We start from the raw sequence: 26,906 nt of genomic DNA on the forward strand, positions 1-26,906 counted from the left end.
CTGAGGCAGTAAGGGTGGGGCCCTGATCCAATGGAATTCGAGGCCATATAAGAAGGGACAGCAGAGAGCTGGATCCGTGCTCTCTCTCTCCTCATGCAGGCACCAAGGAAAGGCCATGGGACGACACAGCAAGAAGGTGGCCATCTACAAGCCAGGCAGAGAGCCCTCAGGAGAAACCAGGCTGTCTGATCTTAGTCTGTGGTTTAAGCTGCCAAGTCAGTGGTATTTTGTGACAGCAGTCCAGGCTGACTCAGACATTGGTATTAGTTTGGGTATTAATACAGGTTTTGGTATTGCCACACACAGTGGGAATGACCTTGTAGCAAGGGTGCAGGCTGGGGAGGAAGTGAGAGCAGGGAGCGGTCAGAGGGTAACCAGGAGGATTGGGAGGACTCCTCCTGCGGCAGGAACAGCAGCGAAACTCACCTCCAGGACCCCACTGCACAAGCACAGACAAGTTCACCTCCCACCATGGGCCCAGAGCCATCCCACAAGCCAGGAACCAGTCTCAAGGCACCAAGCGGCAGCCCAGGATGGGAGATGGCAAGGCAGTGTGTGCCATCCCATCCATCTCTTCCCTCCACCTCCTACCTCATCCCCTCTGACACCCCAGGCAAGTCCCCACAACTCCCCACTCTCCTCTCATGGCTGCCTCTGTCCTTCAACATGTAGGACAGGGAAAGACCAGCTCCTTCCAGGGGTGGCCCAACTGTCCCTGCTCCTGCTGGCCTGAACTCCACTCCTTGTGCTGTCTCAGGTTCCTCAAGGACAGTGACTGTGACTCACTGGTCTGTGTGTTCCCAGAGCCTGTCACAGTGCCCTGCACAGAGCAAGTGCTCCATAAACATGCTCAAAATACTAACAGACTCCTCCTGGCAACCATGACTGTGGTATCAGCTTGCACTGTCTACGTGGCTTGGAAGAGATACATTTCAGATCAAGCTTGTGTCTCTGGCCATTTGCACCAAATCCAAGGCCTTCATGGCATTCAGACCAAAGGGCTGAGGTCTCCCTTTCCATCTGAAGCATCCCTGCCCTATAACTCCTCCAAGACTGAACCCGCTTCTTGCAGCTTGGTCTTTGTTTCCATCACGGCGCATGTGGCACTAAAAGTCTGTCCCCAGCAAGGCTGTGGCTTCCAGAAGGTGAAGGCCGTGCATCGCCACCGCGTGCCCAGCATGTGCTTGGTACTGACAGATGCCAGGGAAGTCTGAGATGATGTCTCCCTGCAGGGGCCTCCAGAAGCTTCTGGGTGTGTGACTGTGACTTCCTCCTCATCTCTCACATGTCTTGAACACCAGCTCCAGCCGTGTACACTGAGCCTTGCCCCAGGTCAGGCATCCAAGCCCTTCCCTGTCCATGCACCTTGCCTTTGGAAAGAATGTTGTCTGAGGATGGCCCTTTGCCATCCCTCTGGTCTTTATGTATTTTTTTTGAAATGGATCTCGTTCTGTCGCCCAGGCTGGAATGCAGTGGCACCATCTCGACTCACTGCAACCTCTGCCTCCAGGGTTCAAGCAATTCCCCTGCCTTGGCCTCCCAAGTAGCTGGGATTACAGGCACACACCATCACACCCGGCCAATTTTTGTATTTTTAGTAGAGGCAGGGTTTCACCACGTTGGCCAGGCTGGTTTCAAACTCCTGACCTCAGGTGAACTGCCTGCCTCGGCCTCCCAAAGTGCTGGATTATAGGCATGAGCCGCCGTGACCAGCCAGATCTTGCTTTTTAAAATAAGATTTATGTATTTTTTTCAAAAAGAAAAAATAATGCCTGTCTTTATTTTTCTGATTTCACCACAAGCCAATGAAAAATTGCTGAGAGGTATTTGGGAGCCAGTAAAACAGTGGTAGGAACTAGGGCTTTCGAACCAGTAAGGCCAACATTTAAATGCCAGTTCTGACTTTTACTGGCTGTGTGACCTGATATAAGCTCCTTGACCTCTCTGAGCAAAGTGACCCAGAATTATTGTGAGATAATAGAGGAGTCTCCTTTGATTAAATGTCTCTAGTTGACAGATTTAGACTTCTCGTCAGAATGAGGCTGAGACACGCATTTAGTGCTGGGATTACAGGTGTGAGCCACTGTGCCCAGCCCCTCTGGCCTTCTCTACTCACAGTACCACAGCTTGCCCGCGGCAGCTTGGAACACACAGGGCTTGCCTCCCCTGCCTGGGCTGTAGTCACTAAAGCCTGGGCCTCAGAGGGGGTAACGCGGACCTGGGCTGAGGGCCCATGAGGTCAGACCATGACCGAGGCAGGCTCACCCCTCATCAAAACACGCTCTGCACAGGCTGGCAACTCTCGAGCCATGACGGTCTTGTCCGAGAACCAAACCAAGGCCTGCCCGGCAGGCAGCAGCATGAGGGATGGTGACCAACCAGGCTGTGGCCCATCGCCCAGCAAGCCAGACAAGCCTCGAGGGTTTCTGTCTTCTGTGGACATTCCGGGGCCCAGGCCAGGCAAGGTATGTTTGCCAGCCCTGGCTGCAGTCAAAGCTGTCTGTGTCCTTCCCTGCTCCCGGCTCAACTAGAGGCAAGGAACAAGCAGAAACAACAGGTCCCGGTGAAGCCAAGAGCCTGTGAAGCCATTCAGTCCATTTACAGGTGAGAAAAGGAAAATCCAGAAGTGACTTTTGGACCAGGTCTGACCGGCTGCGAGCTGTGGTGCCCTAATTGTTCCCGGAGGAGATAGGATTAAAATGCAACAATGCATGCCTCTGGTTCATCCTGTCAATCACTAGTTCATGGGTGCCCTGCAGAAGAGAAAGATTTCCTCATTCAGGTAACACTGGGACAGCCCAAGTCAAACTAAGTTTAAAAAGGCCCCTCAGTTCGCGCGATGGCTCACGCCTATAATCCCAGCACTTTGGGAGGCTGAGGCAGGTGAATCACAAGGTCAAGAAATCAAGACCATCCTGGCCAACATGGTGAAACCCTGTCTCTACTAAAAATACAAAAATTAGCCGGGCATGGTGGTGCACGCCTGTCGTCCCAGCTACTCAGGAGGCTGAGGCAGGAGAATCGCTTGAACCCAGGAGGCGGAGGTTGCAGTGAGAGATTACACCTCTGCACTCCAGCTTGGCGACAGAGCGAGACTCTATCTCAAAAAGAAAAAGAAAAGAAAGGTCTCTCTAGGCTGGTTTATGGCACATGCTGTATTTTTTGTTTGTTTGTTTGCTTGTTGGTTTGTTTGTTTTTAAGAGACAAGGTCTTGCTATGTTGTCCAGGCTGGAGTGTGGTGGCTATTCACAGGCACAATCACAGTGCACTACGGCTTTGAATTCCCGGCCCCAGGCAATCCTCCCACCTCAGCCTCCCTACAGCCTCCAGGCTTCAGAATGTGCTTCACTAATTCTAGTCTTGGGAAGTTGAGACCCGACTCACAGGAGGCACAGAGGTCATAAAGCCCTTTCAACAAACGAAGCTGAATTTTTTCCTCCTGAGAAGAGAGGCCACTGCTGGTACCATCAGGACTGGGGATGGATACTGCATAATAGTAACATCTAACTTAAGGTTATATTAATTTTGCATAAAATATAAGCATTTTGATCGCTATTTTAATATAAGCTAAAGTTCCTCCGTTGTTTATGTAGAAAAGTAGCTCTCTACCTGAAGTCAGCCTTGCAGTCCTGGACCCGAGGAGTGACCTTCTGGGAAATCAGACCCGTTTGGTTAACGTGACAAGGTGATTTTTTTCTTAGCATCAGCAAAAAATTTCAGTGTAACAAACAGACTGCATTTGGGAAGGCATTTGATAACTGCCAATCTCTAAAGATTTGTATTCAACCTAAAATGATTTGCTATTTTTGATTCTACCAGTTTGAGCGGGTTGGAGAAAATCCAAAACAAATGACTCCCTCTAACATTCACACAAGGAAAGACCTGTTTGGGCACCGGGACTGCCCGGAGGCTCCTTGTATGTCTGAACCCCATCAAGGCCACCCAAAGTGAAGCCTGGAGTTTAAGCTTCCAGTGGCCATAAAACAGACAGGCTCAAAGAGCAGGCAGTTGGGACACCACGCGGCATCAAAGCAAGAAGCAGACCACATGCAGAAAGAGACAGTTCACCTTGAACTCCACAAGGTCAAAGCGTTCCCAGCTTCCAGTGGCATGCAGTGCTGCTCAGGAGAGGCAGGGGTGATAGGACAAAGAGGAGGGGATGAGACGGTGGTTATCTGTGTCATATGGATATTGTGGCCAAGTTACAAGGTTGTTACTTGAGAAATCGTGGTAACTTGATCACTGCACCCCTACAACCAGACCGAGATTCCACCTTCCCGGGACATGCGGGCATCACGCCGAGCACAGACACAGCAAACAATGCATAACCTACTCTTTAAACATTTCATTTTTTCTTTCAAGCCTGCAATATAATAAGGTGGAGTTATTAAGCCACATAGACACACAAAGCCAAGATCACAGGTGGGGTAGGAACATTCCAATTTGTCAACTTAAACAGCCAAATAAAGTCTCCTCTGGCCAGGCGCGGTGGCTCACGCCCATAATCCTTTGGGATTTGGGAGGCCGAGACTGGCAGATCACCTGAGGTCAAGAGTTCAAGACCAGCCTGGCCAACATGGAGAAACCTGGTCTGTACTAAAAATACAAAAATTAGCCATGCGTGGTGGCTGGCGCCTGTAGTCCCAGCTACTCGGGAGGCTGAGGCAGGAGAATCGCTTGAACCCAGGAGGCAGAGGTTGCAGTGAGCCGAGATCGTACCACTGCACTCCAGCCTGGGTGACAGTGTGAGACTCTGTCTCAAAAAAAAGTCTCCTCATGTTTTCAGAAGGGAAAAGTATGAATATATGTTATATTTATAATAAAGGATATAAATTTTATTATAAACATAGAGTATATACAGTCATGCATTGCTTCATGACAGGGATACATTCTGAGAAATGTGTCATTAGGAGATTTTTGTCATTGTGTGAACATCACAGAGGACACTTACAAAAACCTAGGTGGTATCGCCTGCGACACACGTAGGCTATCTCGCAGAACCTACTGCGCCTGGGCTACACACCTGTAGAGCATGTGACTGTACTGAACACTGCAGGCAACTGTAACACATGGCATTTGTATACCTAAATATTTCTAAACATGGAAAGGGTACAGTAAACATACAGTATTATCTATTGCTGTTATTTTTTGTTTGTTTGTTTTGAGACAGAGTCTCACTCTGTTACCCAGGCTGGAATGCAATGGTGCGATCTTGGCTCACAGCAATCTCTGCCTCCCTGCTTCAAGCAGTTATCCTCTCCCAGCCTCTCAAGTAGCTGGGATTACAGGTGTGCACCACTACGCCCAGCTAATTTTTTCTGTATTTTAGTAGAGATGGGGGTTTCACCATGTTGGCTGGGCTGGTTTTGAACTCCTGACCTCAGGTGATCCACCCGCCTCGGTCTCCCGAAATGCTGGGATTACAGGCGTAAGCCACCACACTGGCCCAGTATTCTCTCTACTCTCATCTTCAATATACATGCATAGAATCACGTAAGTTTAATCATTTCTACAGATATTTAAATATTTAATTCTAAAGTTTCCAAAGTCTCAAAGGTTTTGCCTTGCACACTTTAAATACACTGAAATAGCATGCACATAGTTAATGAACCAAAATATCATTGGAATCTAAAGGTTCCTCCTATCAGCACGGGGGAGGCAGACATTCCCAACGTGACTACACTGCAGGGAGCCTTCAGGGCGCAGCCTCTGTTCTTATTTACTGGATGGCAATTGAAGACTGGCTGGAGGCCTTCCTCAGCACAGGAAGGCATTTTTCATACCTGGTTTGGGCAAAGGGATAAATCGGTGAGGGTGAGGTGAGGGGGCTGAATTGCCCAGGTGGGGAGAGTGGTGGCTCTGGAGAGGGTGGAGGGGCAAACAGTAGGAGCCGGGCTGAGCCCCCTGACCCTGTGTTCATTTGCAACACTCTGAGGAGTTCACCAGCCGGTGAGAGTAGAGGCGGAACTGCAGAGCCATGAACTTAGGAAGGGGCATAACTTCCAAACCTAGCAGTGCTGATAAGCTAAAAGCAGTGCACCAGCCAGGAACAGTGGCTCACACCTGGAATCCCAGCACTTTGGGAGGCCAAGGCAGGAGGATCGCTTGAGCCCAGGAGTTTAAGACTGGCGTGGGCAACATTGCGAGACCCCATCTCTACAAAAAATAAAAAATATTAGCCAGGCGTGGCTGGGCACGGTGGCTCACTCCTGTCATCCCAGCACTTTGGGAGACTGGAGCAGGCGGATCACCTCAGGTCGGGAGTTCGAGACCAGCCTGACCAACATGGAGAAAACCTGTCTCTACTAAAAATACAAAACTAGCCAGACATGGTGGCGTATGCCTGTAATCCCAGCTACTCGGGAGGCTGAGGTGGGAGAATCGCTTGAACGTGGGAGAATCGCTTGAACCCGGGAGGCGGAGGCTGCTGTGAGCCAAGATCATGCCATTGCACTCCAGCCTGGGCAACAAGAGCAAAACTCCATCTCAAAAAAAAAAAAAAAAATATATATATATATATATATATATTAGCCAGGCGTGGTGGTGAGCAAGAGGCTGAGGTGGGAGGACCCCTTGAGCCTGAGAGGTTGAGGCTGCATTGAGCTATGATCACACCACTGCACTCCAGCCTGGGCAAGACCAAGTCTCAGAAAATAATCATAATAAAAATTGGCCGGGCATGGTAGTTCATGCCTGTAATCACAGTACTTTGGGAGGCCAAGGTGGGCAGATCACTTGAGGTTGGGAATTTGAGACCAGCCTGGCCAACATGGTGAAACTCTGTCTCTACTACAAATACAAAAATTAGCCAGGCGTGGCAGCGGGTGCCTGTAGTCCCAGCTACTCAAGAGGCTGAGACAGGAGAATCGCTCGAACCCGGGGGGCGGAGGTTGCAGTGAGCCAAGATTGCACCACACTCTAGCCTGGGCAACAGAGGGAGACTGTCTCAAAATAATAATGATATAAATAAATAAAAGTGAGTACAGAGCCTCTGCCCAGCCTGTCAATCCAGAGCGTCCACTGAGGCCTGGGCCGTCTTGGTGATTGCTGTGTGGCCACAGCGAGGGCGACTCTGGTCTAGATGGAGCTGGGAGATTGCACTCCACGTCAGAGGGCTGCCCCACCTACCTCCGTTTGCCAGGAGGTGCTCCTGGGCCTTCCCCTTTGAGTCCTCCATGACTTCCACCACGCTCTGAGCCATTCTTCTTATGAGGCTTTGGAGAGAGAAGAAAAAGAGCTGGTCAGAGTAGGAAGCTGTCCTCAAAATACTGTCACATGCTGCTGGCAGGAAAAGTAGCCGGTGACACTCTTTGGGGGAATAATTTGGCAAGATGTATGAAGAGGGTTAAAATGCCAATAGCGGCCAGGCACCATGGCTCACACCTGTAATCCCAGCACTTTGGGAGGCCGAGGCAGGCAGATCACTAGGTCAAGAGATAGAGACCATCTTGGCCAACATGGTGAAACCCCGTCTCTACTAAAAATACAAAAACTAGCTGGGCAAGGTGGCGGGCACCTGTAGTCCCAGCTACTCGGGAGGCTGAGGCAGGAGAATTGCTTGAACCCGGGAGGCGGAGCTTGCAGTGAGCAGAGATCGCACCATTGCACTCCAGCCTAGGTGACAGAGCTAGACTTCATCTCAAAAAAAAAAAAAAAAAAAAAAAAGCTAATAACCTTTGAACCAGTAATTCCACTTCTGGGAAGCTATCTTAAGGAAACGGGACAAACAGAAAAAGCTTTCTGAATAAAACGATGTTCTTTGCAGCATGCTGCTGACAGTAAAGAATTGGAGACAACTGGAAGGTCCTACAATAGGGAATTGTTTAAGTAAATGATGGCACATCTAGCTGAGGGATTATTAGGGAGCCATTGAATATAAAGCTTCAAAGAATTCCTGATACTGTGGAACAAAGCTTGCATTATAATGTTGGAAAAATACCAAGATACAAACTCCTGCAGGCAGTAGGGACACTGGCTACGATGACATGAAAGTGATTTTCCTACTTTACATATTGTCCAATTATAATCAGGTATTGCTTTTATAATTAGAACATTAAAACTTTTTGTCTCTGAAAAACATACTGAAGGCTTCAGAAAGTACAGCATTTGAAGGCAAAAGGACTCAAATTGGCCACAGTTCTGTCAATTACCAAATGTAGGATTTTAGCCAATTTTTTTTTTTTTTGGAGACAGAGTCTTGCTCTGTCGCCCAGGCTGGCACAATCTCGACACACTGCAAGCTCTGCCTCCCGGGTTCAAGTGATTCTCCTTCCTCAGCCTCCCATGTAGCTGGGATTACAGGGGCTCACCACCACACCCAGCTAATTTTTGTGTTTTTAGCAGAGATGGGGTTTTGCTAGGTTGGCCAGGTTGGTCTCGAACTCCTGACCTCAAGTGATCCACCTGCCTCAGCCTCCCGAAGTGCTGGGATTACAGGTGTGAGTCATCGCGCCCTGCCAATTTTAGCCAAACTGATGTAATTACTTTGAGCCTCGGTTCTCTTACCTATAAAATGTGGATGATACTCATTTTACAGGATCATCATGAATATTGACATAACCAATCATCTCATAGCAAGGAGAGTCTGCTCCAGGAGACTGAGCCATTAGAACTCCAGTTGGAAAACAAGTCAAACTAGGAGCAAAGTCTGAAAGTTATGAGGATCCAAATTGTTGCCTCAGGCTCTCTCCACATTCTCCCCGCCCTCAGGGGGGAGGTGGTGTTTGCAGGAAGAGCGGACTCAAGTCACTGAATCCTACATGGAGTACAAGATCTTCCACTGCTGCAGACGCTGGCCACCCTGGCCACTCGGACCGGAGCCCAGAGGCCTAGGGCCCAACACAGAAAACAGAGGCAGGGACATGGGAGGCCCTGATAAAAGGAAAGGAAGAAGGAGAGGTAGCACCTTGCTTTCCTGACTCTCAAAGTCACGTGTTCATGGTCAAAAATGGAAAAATACAAGTATAAAGTAGTTAACAAAAATTGAACAACCATACTCCCCCACCCAAGAGGGAACATATTTCACATTCCGGCATATTTCCAAAGGCTTAACACTTGCATGGTTTATGTGAGTTAAGGTCTTTTTTTTTCTTTTTTTTTTTTTTTGAGACCGAGTCTCGCTCTGTCACCCAGGCTGGAGTGCAGTGACCGGATCTCAGCTCACTGCAAGCTCCGCCTCCCAGGTTCATGCCATTCTCCTGCCTCAGCCTCCCGAGTAGCTGGGACTACAGGCGCCCGCCACCACGCCTGGCCAATTTTTTTGTATTTTTAGTAGAGACAGGGTTTCACCATGTTAGCCAGGATGGTCTCGATCTCCTGACCTCGTGATCCACCCGCCTCGGGCTCCCAAAGGGCTAGGATTACAGGTGTGAGCCACTGCGCCCGGCTTCTTTTTTTTTTTTTTTTTTAGGCAGGATGTCGCTCTGTCACCCAGGTAGGATGGGAATACAGTAGTGTGATCACGACTCATTGCAGCCTTGACCTCCCAAACTCAAGTGATCCTCCACCTAATTTTTAAATTTTTTTGTATAGACGAGGTCTTACTATATTGCCCAAGCTGGTCTCAAACTCCTGGACTAAAGTGATTCTCAGGCCTCAGCCTCCCAAATTGCTGAGATTACAGGCATGAATCACTGAGCCCAGCCAGACAGAGTTAAGGTCATCTTCTGATATCACCTATTATTTAGTAGAGTCGACCAAGTATCAGACATTCTATAATCATTGCCTCATTTAATCCTCACAAAAATTCCCAAAAGTTGGGTATCATCTCATTTTACGGATGGAGAAACTGAGACCCAGAGAAGTAGTTTGCCCCATCCCTTCCAACCATCCAGTCATTATGTGGACTCCAAAAATGAGGCTCTCAGCCATCAGGCCACACTGCTATCTTTACCGTCACTGTGTCCCATCCTGGGATTAAATCTCCACCAGTATGATGGCATTTCTTAGAACAGTAGCTAATAGCGTCTTACTGATTATAACCTCGGGTAGATTACCTAACTAATCTCAGTTTCGTCTGCAAAATGTTTTCACATTTTTACAGTTTTCAGCTGTAAAATGGGGATGACACTCCTTATCTCATGGGATTCTTCATGGAGTTTGGTGCCCGATACCATTGTAAGGTATCAGAGTCTGTGAGAGACACCCTAAGATATGCTCTAGGCAACCTGGGTGGACTGTTTTGGGTTCTCTGCCCCATGATTCCTGGGTAGATTTGGCAGGAGATCAGAGGGAGGGAGAGTCTGGTTCCCTCCCAGTTCCAGTGACCTCAATCCTCTTGTCCCTGCCAGCCTAGAGGTTGTGACAATGTCTCTCCGCCAGCCTGGGTTCCTGCATGGTTCCTGTGATTCTCCTGTAGCCCACACATAACTCTGTCTCCCTATAAGGAGCTCCTCCTCAAATTATCCCGGGCATAATTTGCAAGTGGATCTTCTGTTATCTGTTGGGACCCTGACTCCATAAATTCATTCGTTCATTTGTTTAGCAAATTTCATACATCAAACAACTACTACGTGCCAAGCACTGTTCTAAAATGTCATGGACAAAACAAAGTCCCTGCTCTTTTGGAGCTCCTATTTTAGTGCTGCCAATGGTTCCTCCTTTATCCTTACGGCGGCCTGTGGGAGTTGCTGTCTCCTATCACCACATCCCTTATAATATTTTGAGTAGTTATTCGTTTACATACATCCAGCACCTACCACAGTGCCTGATTCACAGCAGCTGCTCAGCAACGTTTGATGAATGAATCAATGAATTCTGGCACCCCTACTTTCTTCTGTCCTAACAGACCTGAGAACTCACTCATCATTTTGCTAATGACTCTTTAGTGCTCCTTGTCCTCGCCTCTATGAAGTTTTTGTTTCTTTTGTTTTGTTTGCTTTTCATTTTTGAGACAGGGTCTTACCCTGTCGCCCAGGCTGGAGTGCAGTGGTGCTATCTCGGCTCCCTGCAACCTCCACCTTCCAGGTTCAAGCGATCCTTCTGCCTCAGCCTCCTGAGTAGCTGGACTACAGGCATCTGTCACCAAGCCCCGCTAATTTTTGTATTTTTGGTAGAGATGGGATTTCACCATGTTGCCCAGCCTGGTCTCAAACCCCTGAGTTCAAGCAATCCACCTGCCTCAGCCTCCCAAAGTGCTGAGATTACAGGCATGAGCTACCACACTTGCCCTTCTGTGAAGTCTTTAACTACATAGAAGTGTGGCCCGTAGCCATATACATGACAACAGAAACGTCTCCGAATAACATGGTCTGATGAAGCTCTACTGCTAGAAAAAACCCTTGTTCCACATACCACAAACAGTCCTGACTTAGCCGTGATCATTAACGATGGTCATCAGTGAATTGCAGTATTACTGAATCAGAAAATTTTTCTCATTGAAAGGGAACTAAGAGTCTAGATTCTGTGTTAAATGTACTTTTTTTCAGTCTACAGTTCGTTGTGAACACTTTTTCACAGGAGAAGACTGATTCCTCATTCCTTTCATTTACTGTACTGTATTTCACTTCACAGCTGTATCATAACAAATTCGCTACGACTGGACATTTGAGTTGTTGCCACTTTGATATGGTATCACAATAATACATACATTTTGCTCACTTGTGCAGGTATATATAAAAAATAAGTTGACCGGGCACGGTGGCTCACGCCTGTAATCCCAGCACTTTGGGAGGCCGAGGCGGGCGGATCACAAGGTCAGGAGATCGAGACCACGGTGAAACCCCGTCTCTACTAAAAATACAAAAAATTAGCCGGGCGCGGTGGCGGGCGCCTGTAGTCCCAGCTACTCAGGAGGCTGAGGCAGGAGAATGGCGTGAACCCGGGAGGCGGAGCTTGCAGTGAGCCGAGATCACGCCACTGCACTCCAGCCTGGGCAACAGAGCGAGACTCTGTCTCCAAAAAAAAAAAAAAAAATAAGTTGTCCGGATCAGAAAGCTGAACTTTGTTAAAAAATAAATAAATGTATTTTTAAAAAGAAAAATGCATTTAAAAAAATGCATTTAAAAAGAAAAAATAAGTTGCTAAGAAAGGAACTTCTGGAATTAAGAGTATGAACATTTAGAGTTTTAACAAGCAAGACTAAACTACCCTACACATGTACAAAGCTAGTGTACACTCACACCCCAGCGTATGAGACTGCCTGCTTCCCTAAACCCTTGCCAACATAGGTATTATGAATCTTTGTAATCTCTGCCAATCTGATATCTGAAAAATTATATCTCATTGTTGCTTTTATTTGCATTTCTTTGATCATCAGTGAGGCTGGAACATCTTTTCTCATGTTTGGGTCTATAAAAGCCTATTTTCTTCTTCTGTGAATAGCATATTCATATATTTTGCTGGTTTTTTCCTGGCTTGTTCATTTTAAAAAAGTTTTGTTTTGGTAGGGCCAGGGTCTTGCTATGTTGCCCAGGCTGGTCTTGAACTCCTGGCCTCAAGTGATTCTCCCACCTCAGCTTCCCAAAGTGCTGAGATTACAGGCACTGAGCCACCATACCCAGCCTCTTTAAAAAAATTTTTTTTATTTATTGATATATATGATTTTTTTAGGTGTTTTGAAGACTCCATTCTTTTTTTTTTTTTTTTTTTTGAGACGGAGTTTCACTCTTATTGTCCAGGCTGGAGTACAATGGTGCGATCTTGGCTCACTGCAACCTCCGTCTCCCAGGTTCAAGCGATTCTCCTGCCTCAGCCTCCCTGGTAGCTGGGATTACAGGTGCCTGCCAACACGCTCAGCTAATTTTTTGTATTTTTAGTAGAGATGGGGTTTCACCATGTTGGCCAGGATGGTGTCGAACTCCTGACCTCAGGCGATCCACCCACCTAGGCCTCCAAAAGTACTGGGATTACAGGCGTGAGCCACCATATCCGGCCAGAAGATTCCATTCTTGAGATAAGGTTTTGAGCTAAGTGACATCCCCACTTTAGAGACGAAAAAAAATTAAGACTGAGAGAGCTAAAGGTCACCCTACACGGTAAGCTAGTGTCGAAGCATAAATTGATCATAAATCTACACTATTCCAAGGCCCATGGAAATTAGCTCTTCCATGTTAGTCTAAAGTAAACTCTGGCAGCTTTATGTGAAATGCCAGGAAAAAAAATTTATATTAACCCATAAAAGATGGACAAACCATATTTTTAATTAAAAAAGCCACTGTAAACAACAGATAAAGACCTCGATTGGGATGTTGGTTACACTGATGGATAGGACTTATTTGTCAAAACTCTCCAGCCTGTTCACTTAAGATGTGTACATTTCACTGTACGTACCTTTTACTTCATTAAAAAAAAAGAAAAAATTTAAGCAGATACTGCCTTGGCCAAGTGACCAAAGTTAACGTCATACACATGGAAAAGACCAATGCTCTGTGCCTCCTGCGATGCACTGAGGAAAACATCACCTCTGCAGCATTTTGCCAAAACTGCATAACCTCAGTCTAGCCATGAGGAAGCAGCACGAGTTCAAATTAAGGAGCATTTTACAAAATATCTGACCTAAACACTTAAACTCAGAGCCATCAAAGTCAAAAAGGCCAGGCGCAGTGGCTCACGCCTGTAATCCCAGTACTTCAGGAGGCCAAGGCAGGTGGATCACGAGGTCAGGAGTTCGAGACCACCCAGGCCAACATGGCTAAACCCCGTCTCTACTAAAGACACAAAAATTAGCCGGGTGTGGTGGTGCATGCCTGTAATCCCAGCTACTGTAACCCTAAACCCTTCCAGGTTTAGGCCGGAAAGGTTTGAGGCTGAGGCAGGACAATTGCTTGAGCCTGGGAGGCAGAGGTTGCAGTGAGCCGAGATTGTGCCGCTGCACTCCAGCCTGGGTAACACAGCGAGACCCTGTCTCGAAAAAGAAAGAAAGAAAGAAAGAAAGAAAGAAAGAAAGAAAGAAAGAAAGAAAGAAAGAAAGAAAGAAAGAAAGAAAGAAAGAAAGAAAGAAAGAAAGAAAGAAAGAAAGAAAGAAAAAGAAAGAAGAAAGAAAGAAAGAAAGAAAGAAAGAAAGAAAGAAAGAAAGAAAGAAAGAAAGAAAGAAAGAAAGAAAGAAAGAAAGAAAGAAAGAAAGAAAGAAAGAAAGAAAGAAAGAAAGAAAGAAAGAAAGAAAGAAAGAAAGAAAGAAAGAAAGAAAGAAAGAAAGAAAGAAAGAAAGAAAGAAAGAAAGAAAGAAAGAAAGAAAGAAAGAAAGAAAGAAAGAAAGAAAGAAAGAAAGAAAGAAAGAAAGAAAGAAAGAAAGAAAGAAAGAAAGAAAGAAAGAAAGAAAGAAAGAAAGAAAGAAAGAAAGAAAGAAAGAAAGAAAGAAAGAAAGAAAGAAAGAAAGAAGAAAGAAAGAAAGAAAGAAAGAAAGAAAGAAAGAAAGAAAGAAAGAAGGAAAGAAAGAAAGAAAGGAAGGAGGGAAGGAGGGAAGGAGGGAAGGAGGGAAGGAGGGAAGGAGGGAAGGAGGGAAGGAGGGAAGGAGGGAAGGAGGGAAGGAGGGAAGGAGGGAAGGAGGGAAGGAGGGAAGGAGGGAAGGAAGGAAGGAAGGAAGGAAGGAAGGAAGGAAGGAAGGAAGGAAGGAAGGTCAAAAAGTCTGTGTAAGTGTTCCCGTTTAAATAAGGCCAAAGAGACATGACAATTTATTACAGAAGACAGGAAGTCATCTCAGTTTTTACTATTATCTGAGAAAATATGCCATTTTATTTTGGTAGAAAGTGTGCTTTTTTCTTTTTTAAACAGATGGTGTCTTGCTGTGTGGTCCAGACTGGTCTCAAACTCCTGGCCTCAAGTGATCCTCCCACCTTCCTTCTGAGTAGCTGAGACTACAGAAATGTGCCACTGTCCCCAGCTTCGAAAGCACACTGTTGAGACAAACGGTGATATCCAAGTGAAATCTGTAGACCGAGTACCAGTACTGCATTCCTGATATTGATCATCATACTAAGGTACATAAGAGGATGTCCTTGTTTTTAGGAAATACACCCTGAAGTTTTTAGAGGTAAATGAACATCATGTCTGCAACTTACTGTTGAAGAGTTCAGAGTTCAGAAAGAGAGAGAGAAAAGACAGAAGCAGAGACAGAAACAGAGAGAAAGCAGATGTGGTAAAAGTATACGAAAATTCTTTTCTTTTCTCTCTTTTTTTTGAGACTGAATTTCACTTTTGTTGCCCAGGCTGGAGTGCAATGGCGTGATCTTGGCTCATCGCAACCTCCACCTCCTGGGTTCAAGCAATTCTCCTGCCTCAGCCTCCCAAGTAGCTGCGACTACAGGCATGCACCACCATGCCCGGCTAATTTTGTATTTTTAGTAGAGATGGGGTTTCTCCATGTTGGTCAGGCTGGTCTGGAACTCACAACCTCAGGTGATCCGCCTGCCCTGGCCTCCCAAAGCACTGGGATTACAGGCGTGAGCCACCGCACCTGGCTGACAATTCTTTTTATTGTCTTTCATACTTTCTGGAAATTTGAAATTGGGTCAAAATAAAGCATTTAAGCATGTAAAGCATATAACCCCACTTAAAAAATTATGTCAGGGCCGGGCGCAGTGGCTCAAGCCTGTAATCCCAGCACTTTGGGAGGCCGAGGCAGGTGGATCACGAGGTCAGGAGATCGAGACCATCCCTGGCTAACATGGTGAAACCCCGTCTCTACTAAAAATACAAAAAACTAGCCAGGCGTGGTGGCGGGTGCCTGTAGTCCCAGCTACTCGGGAGGCTGAGGCAGGAGAATGGCCTGAACCCAGGAGGTGGAGCTTGCAGTGAGCCGAGATCGCGCCACTGCACCCCAGCCTGGGCGACACAGCAAGACTCTGTCTCAAAAAAAAAAAAAAAAAATTATGTCAGCATATACCTAAATAAGAATCCTAAAAGAAAAGAAACCGAACTGTTAACACTGCCTATTATCTTCATGGATACAAGAATGGAGACCTGCAATTTCCATGAATTTATGTAATGCTATGTTTTAATTTGTTAAAAACATATTACTTTTGCAAATAGAAAATAAAAGAAACTACGGTTGGGTGCAGTCACTCATATCTGTAACCCCAGCACTTCGGAAAGCCACGGTGGGCGATCGCTTGAGGTCCAGGAGTTCCAATCCAGCCTGGCCAACATGGTGAAATCCCATCTCCACTAAAGATACAAAAACTAGCCTGGCGTGCCAGTGGGCACCTGTAATCTCAGGTATTTGGGAGGCTGAGGCACGAGAATCACTTGAACCCGGGAGGCGGAAGTTACAGTGGACTAAGATTGGACCACTGCACTCCAGGATGGGTGACAGAGGGATACTGTCTCAAAAACAAATTAAAAAAAAAGGAAATAAGAGAAGCTGAAAATAAAATAGTAAATGATAACAAAATAAACAATAAATAATAAAAATAAACATAGCAGCATTATTAACAATAGTCAAGGCCGGGCTCAGTGGCTCACACCTGTAATCCTAGCACTTTGGGAGGCCAAGGTGAGCAGATCACTTGAGGTCAGGAGTTTGAGACCAGCCTGGTCCACATGGTGAAACCTCATCTCTACTAAAAATACAAAAATTAGCCAGGTGTGGTGGCGCACACCTGTCGTTTCAGCTACTCGGGGAGGTCGCAAACTCCATCTCAAAAACAAACAAAAAAATAATAGCTAAAAGGTGGGAGCGACCTAAGCATCCATCAATGGCTGAGTGGATACAGAGAATGTGGTGTGTCCACACAATGCGGCACTGGCCAGCCTTAAAAGGAAGGGAATTCTGACACATGTTGTAAGACATTGAAGACATTATGCTGAGTAAAATAAGCCAGCCAGAAAAAGGCAAACATTATATGATTTCATTCATAGGCAGTACCTAAAATAGTCTAATTCATACAGAGGGAAAGTATGCCAGGGCCTGGTGGAGGAGGAAATGAGGAGTCACTGTTTAATGAATACAGTTTCAGTTTTTCAAGATGGAAAAAGTCCTGCGAGTGGAGGGTGGTGACGGATGTAACAGCAGTGTGAACGTACTTAACGCCACTGAACTGTACACTTAAAAATGGTTGGCCGGGTGTGGTGGCTCATGCCTGTAATCCCAGCACTTTGGGAGGCAGAGGTAGGTGGATCACTTGAGGTCAGGAGTTCGAGACCAGCCTGGCCAACATGGTGAAACTCCATCTCTACTTAAAATACAAAAATTACCAGGGTGTTGTGGTGCAAGCCTGTAGCCCCAGCTACTTGGGAGGCTGAGGCAGGAGAATCGCTTGAATCAGGGAGGTGGAGGTTGCAGTGAGCTGAGATTGTGTCACTGCACTCCAGCCTGGGTGACAGAGTGAGACTCTGAAAAAAAAAAGATTAAAAAGCTAACAAATAGGCTGGGCACAGTGGCTCATGCCTATAATCCCTGCACTTTGGGAAGTTGAGGTGGGTGGATCACCTGAGGTCAGGAGTTTAAGACTAGCCAGGCCAATATGGTGAAACCCCATCTCTCCTAAAAATACAAAAAAAATTAGCTGGGTGTGGTGGCAGGCACCCAGATACTCAGGAGGCTGAGGCAGGAGAATCGCTTGAACCCGGGAGGCAAGGTTGCAATGAACTGAGATTGTGCCATTGCACTCTAGCCTGGGCAACAAGAATGAAATTCTGTCTCAGAAAAAAAAAAATAGAAAGAAATAAACAAATGGTAATAAATGATAAAAATACATTTTAAAGTAATAAACCCATATTCTTAAAAATTGGCCAGGTGCGATGGCTCATGCTTGTAATCCCAGCACTTTGGGAGGCTGAGGCGGGCAGATCACGAGGTCAAGAGATCGAGACCATCCTGGCCAACATGGTGAAACCCTCTCTCTACTAAAAATACAAAAAAATTAGCTGGGCATGGTGGCGCACACCTGTAGTCCCAGCTACTCTGGAGGCTGAGGCAGGAGAATCGCTTGAACCCAGGAGGCGGAGGTTGCAGTGAGATGAGATCATGCCACTGCGCTCCAGCCTGGCGACAGAGAGAGACTCCATCTAAAAAAAAAACCATCAAGGATGGTGACAATTATTGTAACAGGGAGACCCGTTTATGTAGTTCAAGTGTCAGATACTAGAATTTCCCCAAGTTAAACATCTGCAGCATTAAAGGTGAGGAGGCCTGGCCAAATGCTTGCCTATAGGTTCATAGAAGAGCATCAACAAATAGCCCACAAGCGTGAGGAAGAAAGCTCAACCTCACTGCACAGGAATATCATTTACACCAATTAGTTCAGTGTATTAAGAAAACTCCTAATACAGCATTGGCAGTCCTTGGGGAAACGAGCATCAATGCACTGTTGAGATGAGGTATTGATTGGTACCGCCCTACTAGAGAGTAATTTTAGAGTATCTGTCAAACATTAGAGGCAAGGGTTGGTTCTGGTGAAAACCAGAAAACCTCCTAGACAAATTCTAAAAAAGCCGTATTCTTTTCTTCAAGACAGGGTCGCACCGTCACCCAGGCTGCAGTGCAATGGTGTTACACGGCCCACTGCAGCCTCAAATTCCTGTGCTCGAGGGATCCTCCTACCTTAGCCTCCCAGGTAGCTGGGACTACAGGCACACACCACCATGCCTGGCCAAATTTTATTTATTTATTTATTTATTTATTTATTTATTTATTTAGTGACAGAATCTTGCTCTGTTGCCCAGGCTAGGGTGCAGTGGTGCAATCTTGGCTCACTGCAACCTCCACCTCCTGGGTTCCAGGTATTCTCCTGCCTCAGCCTCCCAAGATAGGTGCCTGCCATCATGCCTGGCTAATTTTTGTATTTTTAGTAGAGATGGGGTTTCACCATGTTAGCCAGGCTGGTCTTGAACTCCCCACCTCGTGATCCACCCGCCTCGGCCTCCCAAACTGCTGGGATTACAGGCATGAGCCACCATGCCCGGCCTAATTTATTATTATTTGTACAGACAGGGCATCCCTATGGTGCCTAAGCTAGTTTCCAACTACTGGGCTCAAGCCATCCTTCTGCCTCGGCCTCCCTAGTGCTGGGATTACAGGTGTGAGCCATTGAACTTCTAGAAATTTATTCTTCTGCCATACTGGCTCATGTGCTACAAACACCATATTTTGTGGCAGAATGGTTTGTAATTACAAAAGACAGGAAGCCATTTCAATATTTATCAATAAGGGACCCATCTGATATAATGAACCACCAAGAAGTCTCTAAAAAAGAATGCAATCAGGTGTGGTGGCTCACACCTGTAATCTCAGCACTTTGGGAGGCCAAGACAGGAGGATCACTTGAGCCCAGGAGTTCGAGATCAGCTTAAGCAACATAGTGAGACCCTGTATCTACAATAAATAAATAAATAAATATTAGCCATGGGTAGTGGGGTGTGCCTGTAGTCCCAGCAACTCAGGAGGGTGAGGCAGGTTGCAGTGAGGAGTGATTGAATCACTGCACTCCAGTCTGGGCAACAGAGCAAGACCCTGTTTCAAAAAACAAAAAGTCAATCATGGTAATTCAAATAGAAAAGCAATGAGTAAATAAAGAAGGAAGACAAGGGCATGCTACTCAGGCCCAGCCCCTTACCTTGATAGTCATCTGGGGAATCCCCAAGGGAAGAAATTGAGTAAGCTGGGGGTGGGAGGAGTGGGGGGCATTGCCCAGGTGTGAGGCAGGGCAGGTAGGGACTGTAGGCCTTTGGGTGCTGGGCAGGCAGTCTCCAGACACAGGCAAGCTGTGGTGGGGGATCAGGTGAGAAGAGGCCGCCCAGGAGTTTCACAAATCTGCCTGTGGCAGGTCTGTACTGAACATGCCCTTTCCTTCCTTTCCACAAAGACTACAGGGGCACCTCTTAGCCCTGCTGATTTCTAAACCCTGGGCCCCAAGGCGTTCAGGGGCAGTAGAATGGCCCTGGGGTAGAGGATGGCTGAAGGGCTTCGATCCCAACGGTGAGCGGGGCTCCTGAGATCTGTCTCCTCTTCTTCTGCACCCACAGCCAGGACATTCCTGCCATGCAGGGCCCCTGGGACTCTTCCAGTCCGGGGGTATGGGGAGAGGGGCAGCCGGCGGGTGCCCAGAAGCCTTGCACCCCAGCAGGAGGGCTGGAATCAGGGTGAATACTTGAGGCCACAGATCACAGGGCCCAGCAGAGGAGATTCTTAAGTGGCCTTAAGACACAGTGTTTCCAGGGGTTCTGCCCTGCAAACTGCACAGGCCGCTCCCTTCTTTGTAGAAAGAAGGGTTGGGTCTCCCACCTCCAGCTCTCCCGCTGAGGAGCAGTGGATACAGGTTCTGAGGATCCTGACGGCAAGTCTATGCAACACCAAAGAGAAAGCTTTCCGCCTCCCCAGATTTTCTGGAATAATTCTGGCAAACGCAGGATAGAGTTGTTTGGTTGTCAGAAATTACCCAGAAAGGCTGGCGTGGTGGCTCACGCCTGTAATCCCAGCACTTTGGGAGGCCGAGGTGGGCTGATCACCTGAGGTCAGGAGTTGGAGACTAGACTGGCCAACATGGCCAAACCCTGTCTCTATTAAAAATACAAAAATTAGCTGGGTGTGGTGGTGTGTGCCTGTAATCCCAGCTACTTGGGAGGCTGAGGCAGGAGAACCGCTTGAGCCCGGGAGGCGGAGGTTGCAGTGAGCCGAGAAGGCGCCACTTCACTCCAGCCTAAGCCACAGGGCGAGACTCCACGGAAAGAAGGAAGGAAGGAGAGAGGGAAGGAAGGAGGGAAGGAGGGAGGGAGGAACACAGATGCCCGGGAAGAGTGCAACCAGGTTACAGGGCAGGGTCGGAGGGAGGGCATCTGGGAGCTTCTCTTTGCCCTCACAAAAGCACTAAGGATTTATATCTGAATGCTCCACACACAAAGCCAAGGCCCCTAGAGCTGAGGAAATGGAGTGCACAGAGACCCAGAAGCTTGCCCCAGATCACTTCACTGGTGGCCACAATGTCAGCTGGTCCTGACCCCCAGCCTTCCCCTAAAGCCAGTCTCCATCCGTGAAAGCAGGTACTAGCATGCCCGCTCCGGATAACCCAAAACCCCAGGCCTGCCGGTGCCCAGCCACTGTCAGGGTACCTTGATGAGACGGGCCACCTGCCCTGGCCTCTCCCCTGAAGCCACACAGGGGGTGCCCCACACACCTGAGAGGGGAGGCCCAGAAGCTTCCAGGGGGAGCCTGTTCCCTGCCTACCCTGGTGACTCAGGAGCCCCTGGGCACCTCACCCCATCCTTTGTCTCTCTACTTCCTCCTCCACCAAGGGACAATGAAATCGACATGCCCTGCAGCAAAGTCACCAGGAAAATGTGACTCCACAGCAATTAAGTGATTTTCTTTTCACAAAAACAAAGGGCCAGCGAGGCTCACTAGGAGGCTCCCCCTGGGGACTCTGGCCACAGACACACCATGCTTTAAATTCCAACCTGGCTTCACAGAAACTGGAGGTTTAAATCAGGAGCCCATCTTTAGCTCTTTAGAAGGACTCCCCTCCGCATACAGTTTGTAGAGCCACCCAGCAACGTTACTTTTGTCACTAAGAACAGAATTCTCGTTGGCCAAGCTGGCATCATAGAGTGATTCACCCACATGCGGCCCAGATAGTAATGCTCTACCCTCTTCAAAAAGCCAATTTCAGCTGGCTGCGGCGGCTCACGCCTGTAATCCCAGCACTTTGGGAGGCTGAGGCGGGCGGATCACCTGAGGTTGGGAGTTCGAGACCATCCTGGCCAACATGGTGAAACCCCAACTCTACTAAAAATACAAAAATTAGCCGGGCCTGGTGGCGCAATACTATAATCTCAGCTACTTGGGAGGCTGAGGCAGTAGAATCACTTGAACCCGGGAGGCAGAGTTTGCAGTGAGCCGACATAGCGCCACTGCACTCCAGCCTGGGCGACAGAGTGAGATTTGGTCTCAAAAAATGAAAAAGAAAGTTTTCCCATTGGAAGGAACAGGCAAGGAGGACCCAAACTCAGCTCCCAGAAAAGTGTCGCTGAAATCCCCTGGGGCCTACAGTCTTTTAGGAATCACTGGGCAATCCCCCAAGCATGTGGGATAGAAAGAAACATCACACATTGAAGTTCTGGAGACTATGCCAAAAAGTCAATCCACCAAGCTGCTCAGTCACTGAGAACAATTGCAGGTCCCGTGCTGGTGGAGCATAGTTCCAGCACACACAATGTGAAGGGCTTCCCCTGGAGTTGTGCAAGCTGCAGCCCAGCCCAGAGGATGCAGGAGCCAAGGCCAGGAACAGCCCAGTCACACAAATAGGAGTACAATGGCTAGAGCTCTTGAAAATATGTTTACTCTCACTGGAAATCCAAGAAATGCACATTAAAACAATCACACATCATCCTGCCGGGCACTTAATAAATGGGGTATGATAAAAGGGCACTTCTTGTAACTTTATTGGAAAACAAGTTAGTAGTATGTACAAACAGCTTTCAATATGCCTATGTCCATTATACCAGTAATTCCACTTTTGGGCATGCAACTTTTTTTTTTTTTTTTTTGAGATGGAGTCTCGCTCTGTCGCTCAGGCTAGAGTGCAGAGGTGTGATCTCGGCTCACTGCAGCCTCTGCCTCCTGGATTTAAGTGATTCTCCTGCCTCAGCCTCCCAAGTAGCTTCGATTACAGGTGCCTACCACCACGCCCGGCTAATTTTTTGTATTTTTAGCACAGATGAGGTTTCACCATGTTGGCCAGGATGGTCTTGAACTCCTAACCTCAAGTGATCCACCCGCCTCGGCCTCCTAAACTGCTGGGATTACAGGTATGAGCCACTGTGCCCGGCCATTGGTAAGGTTTTATTTAAACATCTTCATGCAACTTTAAAATAATCAAAAATTTACACAAAGAGTTATGCAAGGATATTAATTACAAAATTAATACCCCAAAAAGGCAAAGATAACTTATACAGTGGGCTTTAATAGTGGGCTGTGGAATGCAGAGAATTAAAACGGGGTCACCTAGAGGGACTAGGCTGGCTGGCAGTCTGGAGAAGTCTTCTGGGTGAGCAGTCTTCTGGGATCAGGTCAATAAGAAGAAGCCTGCCCTGCTAAGCTGGGGTGGTGGGTGGGGGGTCTTTCAGGCATAGGACCAAGGCAGGATGGAGCCAGAGTGGCTGGAGAGGAGTACCCTGGCACCTGACCTGCTAGGGGTCTGGAAGCAAGGGTCGCAAGTAAGAATTTTACATTGAGGGCACAGAAAAGTCACGGAGGGTTTCATGCAGGAGAGCCATGTGATACAGTGCCTTTATTTATTTATTTATTTTTGAGACGGAGCTTTGCTCTTATTGCCCAGGCTAGAGTGCCATGGCGCGATCTCAGCTCACTGCAACTCTGTCTCCCAGGTTCAAGCGATTCTCCTGCCTCAGCCTCCCGAGTAGCTGGGATTACAGGCAAGTGCCATCACACCCGGCTAATTTTTTCTATTTTTAGTAGAGACGGGGTTTCTCCATGTTGGTCAGGCTGGTCTCCAACTTCCAACCTCAGGTGATCTGTGATACGGTACTTTTAAAAAGATCACTCTGGTTGCTGTGGGGTGAATGAATGAAAGGGAAACCAGGAGACAACTGAGTCTGTTGCAAAAGCAGAGGAACGCAATGAAGGTGGCTTCGATGGACATGCTGAGAAGTGGGTGGATACCGGACAGATTTTGGAGGTGGAGCCCACAGGACTCGGTCCTTATTGGCGTCTCCTGTGGAGGGTTGGACAGGGAGGTGGTGCCCAGACTGCCTGCTTGAGCACCAGGAGCTTAAGTTTCTGGAGCCTTTGACTGAGATGGGAATGAACCCTAGGCAGAAGGCTGCACAAATGGAAGCTGTCTGTTGAGAATTATACCAACTTTGGACATGAAGCTAATGGAAAAAGAACATCCAAAAAGGACCATGGAAGGTTGCCCCTGAAGCTCGTGAAAATAAGGAACGTCCAAATGGCTGCCATTTACTGGGGCTGTGATGAGCACCAACACAGTGTTAAGTGAAAAAAGCCTTGCTGAGATCTGGGGAACAATGGAGCCATGGGTCCCTGAAGGACTGGGGGCAGGGTCCAAGATGGAAATGCCTTACATTAAATTTAACCTCCAAAGAACGATTTCGGAATTTCACAACATTGCCTCGAGCTGACCCTTACTCCCACATGTTGTACCTAAAGTGGCCAGCCAACATTCCTTCCTCCCCTGCTGGCTGGACTTCTGGTTTGATAAGAGCTGCTGGGAGCTGGGGGAAGCCTGGCAGATACTGGAGACTATCCCAGCTGGGTCTAAACTGAAAATCAAGGCGGGGGAGGCAAAGGAGAGCTCCTGCCACCTGTGAGGGGCCTATGACAGAGCAAGGGCAGACTAGGGAGTCAGGATGACCAGGCGAAGTCCCAACACTAGGCAGCTACATGATCTAACACAAATGACTTAACTCTTCAAACAACAATATTCTCATTTATCAATCAATGGCAGTTACCAAAATAGAGACGTGACAAACCATCAGGCAGCATGGAATTCAAGACAATATACTGCACACAGATGCGCTAGAGAGGAACAAAGGGGCAGCCTTCGAGGAGTTGTAACTGTCATAGATGGCAAGGCGTGGGGGCCCACGCCTGTAATCTTGGCATTTTGGGAGGCCAAGGCAGGATCACTTGAGGTCAGGAGTTCGAGACCAGCCTGGCCAATGTGGCAAAACCCTATCTCTACTAAGAATACAAAAAATAGCTGGGCCTGGTGGCGGGTGCCTGTAGTCCCAGCTACTCAGGAGGCTGAGGCAGGAGAATCGCTTGAACCCGGAAGACAAAGGTTGCAGTGAGCCGAGACAGATTGCGCCACTTCACTCCAGCCTGGGCGACAGAGTGAGACTGTGTCTCCAAAAACAAACAAAGAAACTGTCGTAGATCTTTCTGCATCCCGTAAGGGCGGCAAAGCGCCTAAAGTATAAAAACATGAAATAGCAAATATGACATTCACTGATAGTGTTGCTCCGATAGACATTTATCGATGCTGTGCAATGAAAACAAGAGAACACACCCATTTCAGATACCCATGAAACACTTAGAAAAATAGGCAATAGATTAGGTCACAAAGAAAACTGCAAATTCCCAAAGGTCAAAATAGCACCTAATTCATTTTCTTTCTTTTCTTTTTCTTTTTCTTTTTCTTTTTTTTTTTTTTTTTTTTTGAGACAGAGTCTCACTTGTCCAGGCTGGAGTACAGTGGCACAATCTCTGCTCACTACACCTCCCAGGTTCAAGTGATGCTCCAGCCTCAGCCTCCCTAGTAGCTGGGATTACAGGCGCCCACCACCACGCCTGGCTAATTTTTTTGTTTTGTTTTGTTTTGTTGGTAATTTTAGTAGAGATGGGGTTTTGCCCTGTTGGCCAGGCTGGTCTTGAACTCCTGGCCTCAAGTGATCCTCCCACCTCGGCCTCCCAAAGTGCTGGGATTACAGGCATGAGCCACCATGGCTGGCCAACCTAATTCATTTTCTAACAAGGCAACAGAATTAGAAATGAAAAACAAAAGCAAATAAAAGAATTTAAAAATTGCAGAATTGACTGAGGATGGTGGTTCATGCCTGTAAACCCAGCACTTTGGGAGGCCAAGGTGGGAGGATTCCTTGAGCCCAGTAGTTCAAGACTAGTCTGGGCAACATACTGAAACCCTCATCTCTACAAAAAATATAAAATATTAGTTGTACATGGTGGTGTTCACCTGTAATCCCAGCTACTCAGGAGGTTGAGGCAGGAGGATGGCTTGAGCCCAGGAGTTCGAGCTTGTCAAAAGAAAAAATGATAATAAAAAATAAAACTTAAAAAAGCACAAAATCTAGGAAAAAAATAATGAAAACATGACATATCAAAATTTAAATTATAAAACACTCAGAGAAAACGTCATTGCTGTTAGAATTACAGAACTAAACAAAAAAAAAAATAAATGAACTAAGCAAGTAACTAAGCATGTTTTACAGAAAAGGGCAAGAAAATAAACCCAAATAAAGTAAGAGGAGGGAAAATAAGATATAGAAGTTAAACTATCAGAAATCGGAAAAATTATAAAATTGATCAATGTATTAAAAAGTTGTTTCTCTTAAAAGCAAAATAGGTAAACTACTGGGTAGCCTAACCAAAGAAAATGCAAACACTAAAAAATGGGGGATGCATAAATACAATATATATAGGTAGACTCTATTCAAATAACTTGAAAGAGTTCATGAAACTAATGATTTTCTAGCAAAATGCAATTTGCCAATTTACTCCTCCTCCAAAGAGAAAACCAACAGAGCAATAGTACTGAAAAATTTTGTGAATATTATTAAAGAACTACTCCTAAAAACGTACCTGGTCCAAACATGTGATAACGATATATTTTAAACCTTCCAGAAACAGGCATAGTGGCACACTCCTGTAGTCTCAGCTACTTGGGAGGCTGAGGCAGGAGGATGGCTTGAGCCCAGGAGTTCAAGGCTGCAGTGAGCTGTGATCATGCCACTGACTCCAGCATGGGTGACAGAGCAAGATCCTTTCTCAAAAAAAAAAGAGAAAAAAACCCAAAACCAAACCAAAAAAGACCAGGAGATCTGTCCAAATTTGATGATCCTTCTCTAGAGCTCTAGCCCAAAGCTGTGCAATAGGAATATAATTCAAGCCACATGGGTAATTAAAAAATATCTAGGGCTGGGCGCAGCAGTTAACACCTGTAATCCCAGCACTTGGGGAGGCCGAAGGGGGCAGATCACATGAGGACAGGGGTTCAAGACCAGCCTGGCCAACATGGTGAAACCTCATCTCTACTAAAAATACAAAAATTAGCTGGGCCTGGTGGCGCACACCTGTCATCCCAGCTACTTGGGAGGCTGAGGCAGGAGATTCGTTTGAACCCAGGAGGTGAAGGTAGCAGTCAGCCGAGATCATGCCACTGCACTCCAGCCTGAGTGACAGACCGAGACTCTGTCTCAAAAAAAGAAAAAAAAAGGTCTACTCACCACATTTACAAAAGTAAAAACAGGTTAAATTA

The 26,906-nt window shown here is 46.9% G+C and overlaps 1 protein-coding gene and 1 non-coding gene across 13 annotated transcripts in view; both read right to left on the bottom strand.

The window, feature by feature from the left end:
- ATP6V1C2 (ATPase H+ transporting V1 subunit C2) overlaps positions 1–26,906 on the bottom strand; it is a 99,557-nt gene that overhangs the window by 25,005 nt on the left and 47,646 nt on the right. For 7 of the 12 annotated variants that reach the window (XM_074012365.1, XM_045369791.3, XM_005576561.5 and 4 more), the window contains exons 4-5: positions 7,129–7,214; positions 4,334–4,363 (exon numbers count right to left, since the gene is read on the bottom strand). In XM_074012365.1, coding sequence (XP_073868466.1) covers positions 4,334–4,363; positions 7,129–7,214 — 116 coding nt within the window. The remainder of the gene's footprint in view (positions 1–4,333; positions 4,364–7,128; positions 7,215–26,906) is intronic. The other 5 variants (XM_074012366.1, XM_074012364.1, XM_005576562.5 and 2 more) reach the window with 1 other exon arrangement.
- Positions 18,317–18,381, bottom strand: LOC123568489 (U7 small nuclear RNA). Its single transcript, XR_006691864.1, has one exon. It is a non-coding gene; the product is annotated as a U7 small nuclear RNA (small nuclear RNA).

The sequence above is a fragment of the Macaca fascicularis genome, chromosome 13, assembly GCF_037993035.2.
Source record: "Macaca fascicularis isolate 582-1 chromosome 13, T2T-MFA8v1.1".
Taxonomy (NCBI): domain Eukaryota; kingdom Metazoa; phylum Chordata; class Mammalia; order Primates; family Cercopithecidae; genus Macaca; species Macaca fascicularis.